This window comes from Ceratosolen solmsi, unplaced genomic scaffold (genome assembly GCF_000503995.2).
Source record: "Ceratosolen solmsi marchali unplaced genomic scaffold, CerSol_1.0 scaffold27, whole genome shotgun sequence".
In the NCBI taxonomy this organism is placed as follows: Eukaryota; Metazoa; Arthropoda; class Insecta; order Hymenoptera; family Agaonidae; genus Ceratosolen; species Ceratosolen solmsi.
The window spans coordinates 3,708,725-3,720,437 of NW_011948426.1; the positions used below are offsets into that span (position 1 = coordinate 3,708,725).

Sequence of the window (11,713 nt, forward strand, 5' to 3'; positions counted from 1 at the left end):
AAATTTTGGGGGGGTGGGGGGGGAAAATTTTTTTTTTTTTTTTTTTTTTTTTTTTTTTTTTTGTAAAGTTCTTGCGAAGTAAAAGTGACACGCGAATTAACGCTGACTATTGCGATGACATTGAAAGACCCGAGTGGCGATCGCGGAACGAATATCGATTTAAATAACGAAGGGGAAAAATTCCGAAGCGTGAATGGTCTTTCCTCCGCAGCACAGCTCCGACGAATGATGAGCTCGCATCTGTCACTCCTGCGGATGTTTCAATTAAGCCTTCGCGATTCAAAGACGGAGAGCAGCGGGGGAAGAAGGATGAGAAGAAGAGCGATTCCTCGCCACGGTCGTCGGTCCAACTAATCGCACGGGAATACGAGAGCCAGGAGAGTCCGGGTACCAAGCTTAACGACGACGACGACGACGACGACGACGACGACGAGGAGGAGAGAAATCCTGGGGGGTCGTCGATTCTGTTCGATGCTAATTCGCAAAGCATTGAGCTTACCTCAATCGATGAGTCGTCTTGCGGGATAAAGGGGCTACAAGTGCAAACGATTAATGGCACCAACGGCGACGACGTCGACGACGACGACGATGACAAGGGGAATGGCAAGCTAAATGACAAATCACTCGTCTGCATTGTCGAGGAATTGGTTTACGCGAGGTATTAATTAAATTTAGTAGTACATTATTGACTCGTTTTTGTTTTTTTGTATTTATTTATTTTATTTTTTATTTCTTTCTTCTTTCTTTCTCTCTCTTTTTTTATTTTTATTTTATTTTTTATTTTTTTATTTTTTTAGTCTCTGTCGAGCTTTCCTTTAAAATCCTCCATCTTTACAGATATAATCCAGCGCCGATTATTCGTCGAAAACTTCAGAAAAAGCCGTTTATTCCGAGGAGCATCAATCATACAGGTTGGACTTATAACGTAAGCTAGTAGAAATTTACCTCAATTTAGACAAATGCTATTTCATGAATTTTACTCGTTCGTCAATCGGTACTCACAGATACTTTGGCTTCATCGTATTATGCTCGAGCAACCAGTTTCCTAGCCAAGTAACTGGATCATTCGGCCTCTCTTCACAGCACTGACGTAGACATTAGCGTTTCATAATTCTATACGCGCGCTAGTTAAGTGAATAATAAATAAAATTTACCTTAACGAGAGCATTGAATAACGGTCCATTTACATATTTCTTTAAATACTCCACGGTGTCTTCTTCGTCTAGTAATGGCTCCTCAATACCTAATGATAATAAATAATAAATGAATTTTTAAATTTTTAGAGTCAATAATTTACATTCCATACATAGACTTACGATCAGGAAAGAAGAAATGAATTTCCCTTTCAGCAGCTTGCGGACTATCGCTTCCATGGACTGTATTTTTCATATCGTCGCCTTTTCTCCCATACTTTCCCCTAATACTATCAGGAGCGTAAATTCTAGCATTTGTAACCTACTATAATAATAATAATCTAAATATCCAAAAAAGGAGTTGTAATTTTGCGAAGACCGGCCATTACCTTTTTCGGCCCTATTAAACTTTTCCACTCTTTAATAGCATTGCACTTGGCAAGTACAAAAACGAGAATTGGTTCTGAGCTCATGTAAGTAATGAGATGAGCGAAATTTCTTCGTTTATAATTGTCAAAGTAAAAATCCGATACTTGCTCCGGTGTCAGCTGTAGCCATCTCCTTTGACAAATTTTAAATCCTTCATCAATTATTTCTCGCTCAATTTCGTTGCGGTACATCATACCATCTGGTTTTATTATTGCCAGTGTGCATTCTACTGGTAGATCTTGTGGACGATCGATTGTAGTATCGGTATCCAATGAATCACATGATGATGAACAGACACATGTTTTTAAAGACGATTCTTCGCTTATACAGGTACAAGGTTTTAACGAACTTTCATCGTTGCTAGAGCAGGAGCACGGTTTTGAAGAATCTTTGTCATCGCTCGCACGTGATTTATTCACTTGGCCATCAGATTTTGAATAATCATTTTTAATCTCTTTCATCGATACATTATATTGGCGATACTAAAAATTTAAATTACAATTTATTATATGACGAGATATTTTCATTTAAATATAATTAATTAATTTTATCCCATTACGTTTGATAATGCATTCGATGAATTATTCGTTACATCTGTTGAATTACTAGCTCCTATCTTCACAATTCTATACAAATTAGCAATATTTTCATTTCCATTTTCAATTTTGTCATTTGAATCTTTTTGCAAACTATCACTGTCTACGGTGATGCAATCGCATGTCTCGGAAGAACTCATTTTACTTTATATAAACAATATAAATTATTTGTCTGCTCTACGAACTATCTTCGGCAAATAAATTTTTAGGTTAAAGAAACAAAAACAAACAAAAAGAAAAAAAAAATTAGTTTCATCCTATTGACAAATATAACGATTTAATGCTCGTATACAATTCGGAAGAGTTCTTTTATCTTTTATTACGCGCGGTGCCTTTCAATTCTCCTCCTTCTTTTGTTTATTCTGAAAAAATGCAGTCTTGTAATCTTATCGTACACTCTTACTAAATTAAAAATCTATACAAATATCAATATTTATTGTTACAATACATTATTGGCAATGTTTCAGAGTAAATTTTGTAAATTTAGTCAAATAAATTATTGTTAAAAGAAATTGTAATTGTGAAAGTATTTACAAAATTTTGTCCAGAACAATTAACTTATTGGCAATTTTCAGGTGAAAACGATAATGCTGAAATACTAAACATTAATATTTCGATAAACGATACAAAAAACGGTGAAACGAATAAATTAAGAGAAGACAAAAAAAAACAACCAGTTAGAAAAATTCGAAAGATTAGCTTATCAATGCCAACGAAGCTAAATAATATGGATCAGCTTCAAATCAGCAATGAAAAGGTAAGAAAAAAATCATTTTAGACACGAATGATGTTTTTATTTATTTTTTAAAAAGAAAAACATTTTAATAATTCAATTTCATAAGTTGAAAAATGAAACTTGAATTAAAATGTTCCCTTAACTCCAGAGTTAAAATACAAATAAACATTATACATATACATGTGTGTATATAATCATAAATACATCGTTTGTATTCTTCTATGATTTTGGCAATTTTAATACATGATTTCACCAATGAACGAATACAACACGAAAGATCGCATGTACAGCCCGTACAGCCATTACAACGAGCGGTTTCCGGTCTCAAATACGAGACATATGTGATAACTACGGTAGATTTGAATTCACAAACTATAAAAGAAACATCATATAAGGAATTTATATGAATTTATATCATTAATTTATCTTAATTACTAAATTGAGATTAAAATTTAGAATAAATTATTAAATTATTAAATCCGTTAATATATTAACGGAGTTGAACCGTGGAATGAGCGTTATTAATTTACGAAAAGCAATAACACTTATTTTTAATTATATATGAAAATTATAACAAAAATATCAATATAATAACCACGATAATTTTAAGTTATATAAAGAATTTGTTGATTGACAATGATCCAACACCGTAATTGTCATCTGACGCCACACAATAGACCGTGAAAACCGGATTTCTACGTGCGACATACGATTACATAATACACATGAACTATATTTCATCGCCCGGCCATTTATAATCAAACATTAGAGAATATAAAGGATAATAATCATCATATAACTAGCTTTTCATAACTCCAATTATAATTTAAGCTATTTTTCATTTCAACTAAATAAGTTTCCTTAACTTCGAATCAAAGCCTAATAAGTTTATGATAAAAATAAAATTGATAAAATACATATGGCTTATGACGATCATTTTTGTCTTACTAACCATTTTATTAAACAAAAATGCTCATTCTTATCTCAAATTATGACTATTATATTATAAAATTAAAAAATTTTTTGTTATTAACAATTATTTTCAATTACTCAATCATACATTGACTATTATCGTAACAGTTTTTTATGTATATAAAATTTATCTCAAATTAAAAAAAATTAAAAAAAAAAAAAAAAAAAAAAAAATTAAAAAAAAAAAAAAAAAAAAGATTCATAAAAATAGCAAATATTTTATGTTCCTGTAGATAATTCAGCACTCTTATTTATTAACGGAAGGTTTCATAAATAATATATAAAAACATTTTTTGATATTGGAAAGTCAATTGCAATATTTTTCACGTTTGTCATTTGTATTCGTCTATCCCCATAAATAAGTACATTTTATATATTTCTCATAGTCACTTCTTTATTCTTCAATCATAAAAAATTTCAGAACTATGTTTGTTTTTACATTTTCGTAATAATTGTAATAGATAATAAAATGAAAAAAATGTACTATGGACACATTGTCCATTATTACGTATAATATCATAACAAAAATTAATTTATGCAAACATTAGGTTTTATCGGAGATTACGATTTAGTTAATAAATATTGTAAATTTTAATGATTTCTCAACTTTTACGTAATTGAAAATACTATAAGATTTTCTTTATTTAAAACAACTAATTATATAATATTTTTTTAACATTACCGATTAAATTATAAGTATAATGATTATTAACGTACATTTTTTTCGTTGACTTTTTTCCGTAGAGTGTATCATCAAAATTTTCAAGACACGAAAGTGATAGTAGTGCAACTTTTAGCAACAGCGGATCGACCTTGAATGGCAGTACTTTAGCCTCTGAGACCGAGGATGAAGATAACGATGAAGAATCATCAAAGTAGGTATCGCCATAGATTCCGTATTTTTATTATAATTCTTATAATATATTATCACATCCAACATTCAATAATATAAACACAAATGTCCGCCAATGTTGCTCATACTTCTTGAATGTTTTATCTATGCTGTACAATAAACAATGTAAACAATGAAAAAATAGAATGTTATCGAAGACGATGCAGATCAAATCCACTATCAACGACCAAAATATAATTATCGCTCCCTTGGGCCAGACAATTTTTTAAGAATCCTCGCTTGTTTTGCCATTTACATTATTCCAAACTCTTACTTACCCTTCTCCCCTCGGTATCCTCGTCTTTCCTCTTCTTCTTCTTCTTCTTCTTCTTCTTCTTCTTCTTTCTTATTTTTTCTTGCTCCTGATCGCGCGGCGCATTGATGAGTGACGCCAAAGTAGTTGCGCTCGACTCTACCGACGGTCACGATCATCAACGTATATTCTCCATTAGCGTCTTTCAGATTCGGTTATTCAACCTCGCTTGATTCAACGCACGTCTCTTATCGTAATCGTGAACTCGAGAGAGTGAATTTCGTCAAGGTCAGCAGAAGCATCCGCTTGTCCCGACATGATTCCGAGATACGACGTGGGAAGTGCGATGTCTTTGCAGAGGTATATACGTCGTTACATCATGTCATTGTCTTGAGGGAAGACTATCGTGATTGTGAGCCTATTAAAGAATTTTACTTATATATAGCTGCTACCGAACTTATGAGGAATCGTCACCATTAAATCACATCGATTGTTACTTATTTATCGAGAAGATAATAACAAATTGCATTACCGTGATTTGACCCAACAAGATGTTGGAATTTAGTCATTGCAACCAAGTGTTGCAATATATATATATACATATATATATATATATATATATATATATATATATATATATATATATGTATTAGTCATTTTTATATGCGCGATAATAAATCACGGATGTTACAATATTAAATATCAAGTGTTTGTTTTTCGTTAGGATACCCCTTCAGTCACCTCCAAGACAAGTCGGCAATATTCCGTCGCCAATGAACTCACGAAAATTGGCTAACGAGCACATGGAATTTCCAAACATACAAAGTACAAATTCCACAATAACTAGCGTCAACAGCATTAGTAGCCTATTGAAGGAAAAGCTACAATGGTCGATACCTCAAGCTCTACGAAGCAATAAGAAAAGACAGAATGCAGATTACAGGTTAACGAATATATACATATATATTGTAGTAAATCATAAGCAGTAATTTTTTCAAATGTTATTGCATTATCGATGAATTATTATAAATTATTATGCATGCGTATAATAATAAGTCGTCTGACTTTTCATTAATTACAAATAAAAATATTCTTATCATAAAGCAACTCGTGTATCACCGCGCTTGATTATATTTGCACCGAAGAAAAATAAAATATGTAGTGTAGGTATAATTACAAAAGTTCAATTATTAGTCAAAATATTAAATGAAATTGTTCCCTGAAGAATGGTTGAGAGGTGCTTTGCCATATTATTAGATTTTATAATTAAACATAATTCAAAAATAATTTCATAATTTATTAATATTTATAGTGTCGTTTGCTGTATATATATTTACTCTCAATTATATTCATAAAACAATCATACAATACAATATAACATAAAATTATCCAACGGATTATAATTTATTAAAGCTATTAAATATTTTATAATTGAAAATGCGTAGAATGAATTAAATTCATCGTCATTTAATATAATGTGATCTAATATACAAGCATTTAAAATTAATTTTAATAATACTGTACACCCGATATATTATAAAGTAATTATTTATTAAAAAGAGAGAGAGCGAGAGAGAGAGAGAGAGAGAGAAGATGATATGACTATTTAATAATAATAATAATAATAATAATAGTAATAATAATAATAATAACAAACAAGTTTTTCCCAATGACGAATAATAGTTTTATTTCGACTTATAAATATATTTTAGTTCATCAATCAATTGATCCAGGAACTAAATAAAAATAATAAGAAATACTCGCTGATTTTTTGTTAATGAACTTTTTTTTCTCGATAAAGATATATTTTTATAAAAATCTTACATACATAATACTAAGTATTAAAAATATAATAATACATTATTTTAAATTATTATCGAATATTAATTATTTATAAATACGATGCTCGGAAACTGAATTAATATACAGACTTGAATCAATTCGATATATATTTATATTATTGCAAAATAATCATTTTTTTTTTTCAAAGGCATAATATAAAAAATATTTGCAACTAATTTAATATTCTCATCTCCATAGGCTTCGAGGATTCGTTGGTTTTCTATTCTTGTGCGTTGTATTTTTAGTTGGATTTGCACATATATACTACACTCAACATGTGTTGCAGCGAGCTTATTTCGATAAATTTAGGTAATAAAAGTTTCATAAAAAATAAGCAGAATTAGATAAAAGAAAAAAAAAGAAAGAAAAAAAGAAAGAAAAAAAAAGAAAAAAAAAAAGAAAGAAAAAAAAAGAAAAAAAAAATATAAGAAGAAGAAGAAGAAGAAGAGGATGAAAAAAACTTGAATTAATAAATTGATTTTTTCATTCTAAAGGTTTAATAAAAACGAAAGACTAATGCACGTGTACAACAGTGTCGGGGTAGAGATAATAGCAGCGCGCCTTGGGGTAGGCATACCAACCGACACAGGAGTATTTTCATGCCTACCTCAACATCAGCGCACCGATAAGGTTTGCCTTGAATGGCTACAACACTCGAGGCTTTATCTCGGTCACACTAAACGAGATTCCATAAATTGCTATCACGTTACTTGGCAGAGTCTCAATTACGGTGTGAATCCCAAGGATTGCTTCGACTGGTCACCAAAACGGGGTCACTGGTATGGCGCTGGTCAAGTTCAAAACATGGCCTACCCACTGGAGCAGGGAAGACTCGACCCGAGTCCCTTTATCACTGGTGATATAAGGAAGCATCCGTTCGGCAATGTTCTCAAGCGGTACTTTCTTAATTCAAAAGGTGCCACTATTACCGTCGATCCGGAAACACCTCTTTACGTATCGATCAATGTCACGCAAAAGAAGGAATTGTGTTTCACGGCAAAGCACGATGCCTTTGCTTACATTAATCATTTAACGACGTTTCCCCAATTGAATTACTCAATTTGTACGACGGATAATATGAGGACTCTTCACTCATCGATGGTGGAAAAATTCCTTTGGGATGGTCTGAAACCGGATGAGTTGCAAGCTGTGCCCTCGTTACTCACCGAGCCCGTTTGGCAAATCTCTCCCACCAACGAGGCAGATATTTACAATTACACCGAGGACGTTATAGCACTAGGATTCCTCAGACAGGGGCACGTGCTCCTTAGCGAAGAATGGCAACCGAGTTCGGGGGACTTTGTCCTCGATGAAACGCGATTCAAGTCTATGAAAGATACGATCGATGTCATTCATCGACGAGGTTTTCGAATCGTATTTACCGTTCAGCCATTTATTTCAGCAGAGTCAGAGAATTTCAAAGACGCTGTAAATAATAGGCTGCTTATTTCTGAACGCGGAAGTGATCCAAGAATACCAGCTTTAACCAGATATAAACAAGTTAATAGCGCTGGAGTTTTAGATATTACTAATAACAAGACCCTCCCTTGGCTTCAAAATAAACTGGAATTGTTGATAGATAAATATCACGTTGATTCGTTTTACTTAGACTTGGGCACCGCTCAGGATATGCCACATTATTACAAATGCGAGCAGCCTTTGACCAATCCCGATCATTATAAAACCTTATTTGTCAATTCTATCTTGGGATCAATTCCAGTTATTGGTGTCTCCAGTGCCATAGCCCGACCAAGAGCGCCTGTTTTCGTGTCGCTGCCACCGTTTCCATCGTCTTGGAAAGCCATCAAGACAGTAATACCAACTGTACTTAGTTATGGAATCATTGGTTATCCTTTTATTATGCCTGGTGCTGTTGGAGGAGACGTGGCATTGCCAATGTCCGATAATAATCCAGACAATGATTACGAAGTTAATTTGCCCGACAAAGAGCTATATATTAGGTAATTTATCGATCATCGATCGACTCGAAAAATTTCTATGAAATATTCTGTAATTATAACAATGGAAATAATGATGGGAAATTAATTAAACATCATATGATGCAGTAGCGCAAAATTGTATATAAATGTCATGAAATACCGTTAGAACGTTAAATTTTTATTTCACTATTTTAATCTTTTTACCATTTATTTCACATCATTATTCCATCGTTTTTATATACGAATTCTTATTAATCTTAGTGAATGCCAATATAATAATGGAAAAATTCATGTATTTATGTTATTATATGTTTCAAAAATCTCTCGTTGGTGAATTACATTGCGAAATAATGGCAAACAAAATAAAGCAAAAAAATACTTTCAAAATATCTCCAAAATAATAATATTCTACTTCACATGATAGGCATATTAACAATAATGTTACGCCAAACCTTTTCACTTTCAATCCACCTAGGTCACATAGTTATATATTACCAATAGAAAAATATAGAAGAAAAAAAAAGAAAGAACAATTAAAACAATTAAAACTACAAAAGAATTCTTGATAAATATATATTAAAAATTTGCATAATCATAATATTTTTTTACCACTTGCAGGTGGCTGCAGCTGTCAACGTTTCTACCAGTGATTCGATTCACGCACCTGCCTAGCAAATATTCCGATGAAAGTGTCCTCGAAATAGCCAAGAGCCTGACGACTCTGCGACAGAAAACCGTGACACCTCTGTTGAAAAAATATGCCAACGTTACCTTGGACACGGGGCTGCCGATAATCAGGCCCTTGTGGATGCTCGACCCCGCGGATCCAGCCTGCCATTTAGTAGTAGACGAATTCTCCGTTGGCGAAGAGCTTATCGTAGCTCCGATTCTCCATTCCGGAAGTCGACAGCGTGAGGTTTATCTGCCGGCCGGCGTATGGAAAGATGGAATCGACAAAAGCCTGAGGAAAGGTTCGCGTTGGATTCACAATTATAGAGTCGCCGAAGACAAAGTTGCGTACTTCGTTAAAATGCCCGATGACATGAGATTCTGACTGTACATATATTGTGTAGCGAGATGGAAATTTAAGGAAAACTGTCTCTGTTATACTACATCTCTTATTGTTCATTTTATATATTTTGCCCATCGACACTTATCAAAGATCATTGAATGACAAAGTACAAAAATCGTGATTGAGACGATATGTATTTATAATTTTCCTCTAATAATATTTATTTTACACACGACTGACTTCAGTTTAATTGCAATTGCACCTAAAAGATTTGTATTTAGCTATTTCAAAGAATAAATATAAAATATATTATTAGGTGTATACTCATTTTGCTTAACGTTAACATTAAAATTGAGTATTTCAGACTCGTTAAATCATTCCATCGAATATGAAATTGGCAATAAATAGTAATAATATTGTAAGATTATCCAAGTGCAGAAGGTAAATAAATTTCATAATTACCAGATAATTAATGTACTACCTAATGTCATTTAACATCATATATATATATATATATATATATATATATACGTAAGAGTGCGCTCGTGCTCGCGCAAACACGCACTCGTTGATTTGTTTATTTATTTATTAAAATAATCTCGTATTTACTTAAAATACTAATGGATAACGTACTTACCAACACCTTTAATTTATCACTGTTGATACAAATAAGATGAAATAAAAAATAAATAAATAAATAAATAAAATAAACATATAAATAATTTAATTAAGGTTTTAATTAAAAGGTTTTAATTAAGGTTTAATTAAAAAAAAGAAGAAAGAAAACAGCTGATAAGGTATAGTTTATATTTATTATATTATTAATTTTATCATATAGTATAACATTATTATTTCTATTATAATAATCATAGCACCATGAACACTCCACAGTAAGTTTTAATTCGTTACTCGAAAACGCGATGCGACGGTGCGCTTCGAGGAATGAGAACCGAAGGTGGTAAGAATTTCGCGTATTTTCCTAAGCAATAATCAATAATTGTTTTGCAATAATTTTAATTACATAAGAATAATCGTTCGTTTGGAAATTCGAATGACTAGATGATTTTACGTTAATAATATAGGAAAACATAGCGCTTACGATCACTGACTAGAGCCTCAATATCATTATGAATAGTCCACAGACGCTTTGTCTTTGAAATAAAATCATTACGAATAGTCCACAGACGCTTTATCTTGGAAATAAAATCCATTACAAATTCAAAGCAGCTGATAAGACACGCGATAAGTGTCACACCGGCGGCATTCTTCAAATTAAAAAAAAAAAACGGCTTGCGAAAATTTTACGAAGCGCTTAAGCAACAAACACTACATGCAAATACGAATGTTCCGCTTGCCCGCTCGTTCCATGCCAATTTCTCACTTTCCAAATCGCAATTTTTGTTTTTTTGTTTTTTTTATTTATTTTTTATTTTTTTTCAGACTTTTCGACAACTCTTACGCTCTGTTCCCATCTTCAGTGTGCATCGCGATATTCGGAAGGCTCAGTGCGGGTGTTCACCACTTCACATGACTCTCTCGCTCTATGTAAGAAATTTTCACGTTTCGCTACGTAAGTCCTCCGTTAATTGCACTCCACCTATTAATTAAATTTCTCGTAAAGCTCATTTCTAATGTGTTGTTACATTGGATTCGCTGAATGATTAAAAATTTTTCCACGTTAAAACGTTCGCTAATCAATTTATTGAATTTTCGATCCTGCATTTCTCTTCGCTTTCACTGACCGACAAAAGAAAAAGTCCTTTTTCTTATTTATCTATTATTTCGTTCTCATGTAATTCCGTCAATTTAATGCAATCGCCCTACCTAAATATCTGGTCAATTATTACTCGTTAATAAATAATACATAAATACACAGTTACATGCTTCCTCATATCTTCCTAACAATAA

General features: G+C 32.2%; 2 protein-coding genes across 3 annotated transcripts; one reads left to right on the forward strand and one right to left on the reverse strand.

Annotated features, from left to right (window-relative positions):
- Window positions 1–802: 802 nt before the first annotated feature.
- LOC105363334 (probable nucleoside diphosphate kinase 5) lies at window positions 803–1,960 on the reverse strand (the record flags this gene model as incomplete). Its single annotated transcript, XM_011501002.1, has 5 exons — window positions 803–930; window positions 1,003–1,095; window positions 1,126–1,243; window positions 1,317–1,455; window positions 1,523–1,960. Coding segments are annotated over 5 exons (819 nt in total), but the record flags the coding sequence as incomplete, so codon positions are not given.
- Window positions 1,961–2,743: 783 nt separating this feature from the next.
- Window positions 2,744–10,263, forward strand: LOC105363175 (uncharacterized family 31 glucosidase KIAA1161). 2 transcript variants are annotated; one of them, XM_011500795.1, is made up of 6 exons: window positions 2,744–2,915; window positions 4,611–4,741; window positions 5,736–5,954; window positions 7,052–7,162; window positions 7,348–8,814; window positions 9,412–10,263. In XM_011500795.1, exons 1-6 carry the CDS (start codon window positions 2,865–2,867, stop codon window positions 9,845–9,847), a joined length of 2,415 nt encoding a protein of 804 aa, XP_011499097.1. In that variant the 5' UTR covers window positions 2,744–2,864; the 3' UTR covers window positions 9,848–10,263. The 2 variants fall into 2 exon arrangements, with proteins under 2 accessions (XP_011499097.1, XP_011499099.1); XM_011500797.1 differs by lacking the exons at window positions 2,744–2,915; window positions 4,611–4,741 and adding an exon at window positions 4,778–5,371.
- Window positions 10,264–11,713: the final 1,450 nt, after the last annotated feature.

Coding starts and splice junctions, on each gene's coding strand:
- LOC105363175 (XM_011500795.1), top strand. CDS start 2,865: ATGCCAACGAAGCTAAATAATATGGATCAGCTTCAAATCAGCAATGAA. Junction 7,163..7,347: donor GCTTATTTCGATAAATTTAG/GTAATAAAAGTT, acceptor TTCATTCTAAAG/GTTTAATAAAAACGAAAGAC. Junction 8,815..9,411: donor GACAAAGAGCTATATATTAG/GTAATTTATCGA, acceptor TACCACTTGCAG/GTGGCTGCAGCTGTCAACGT.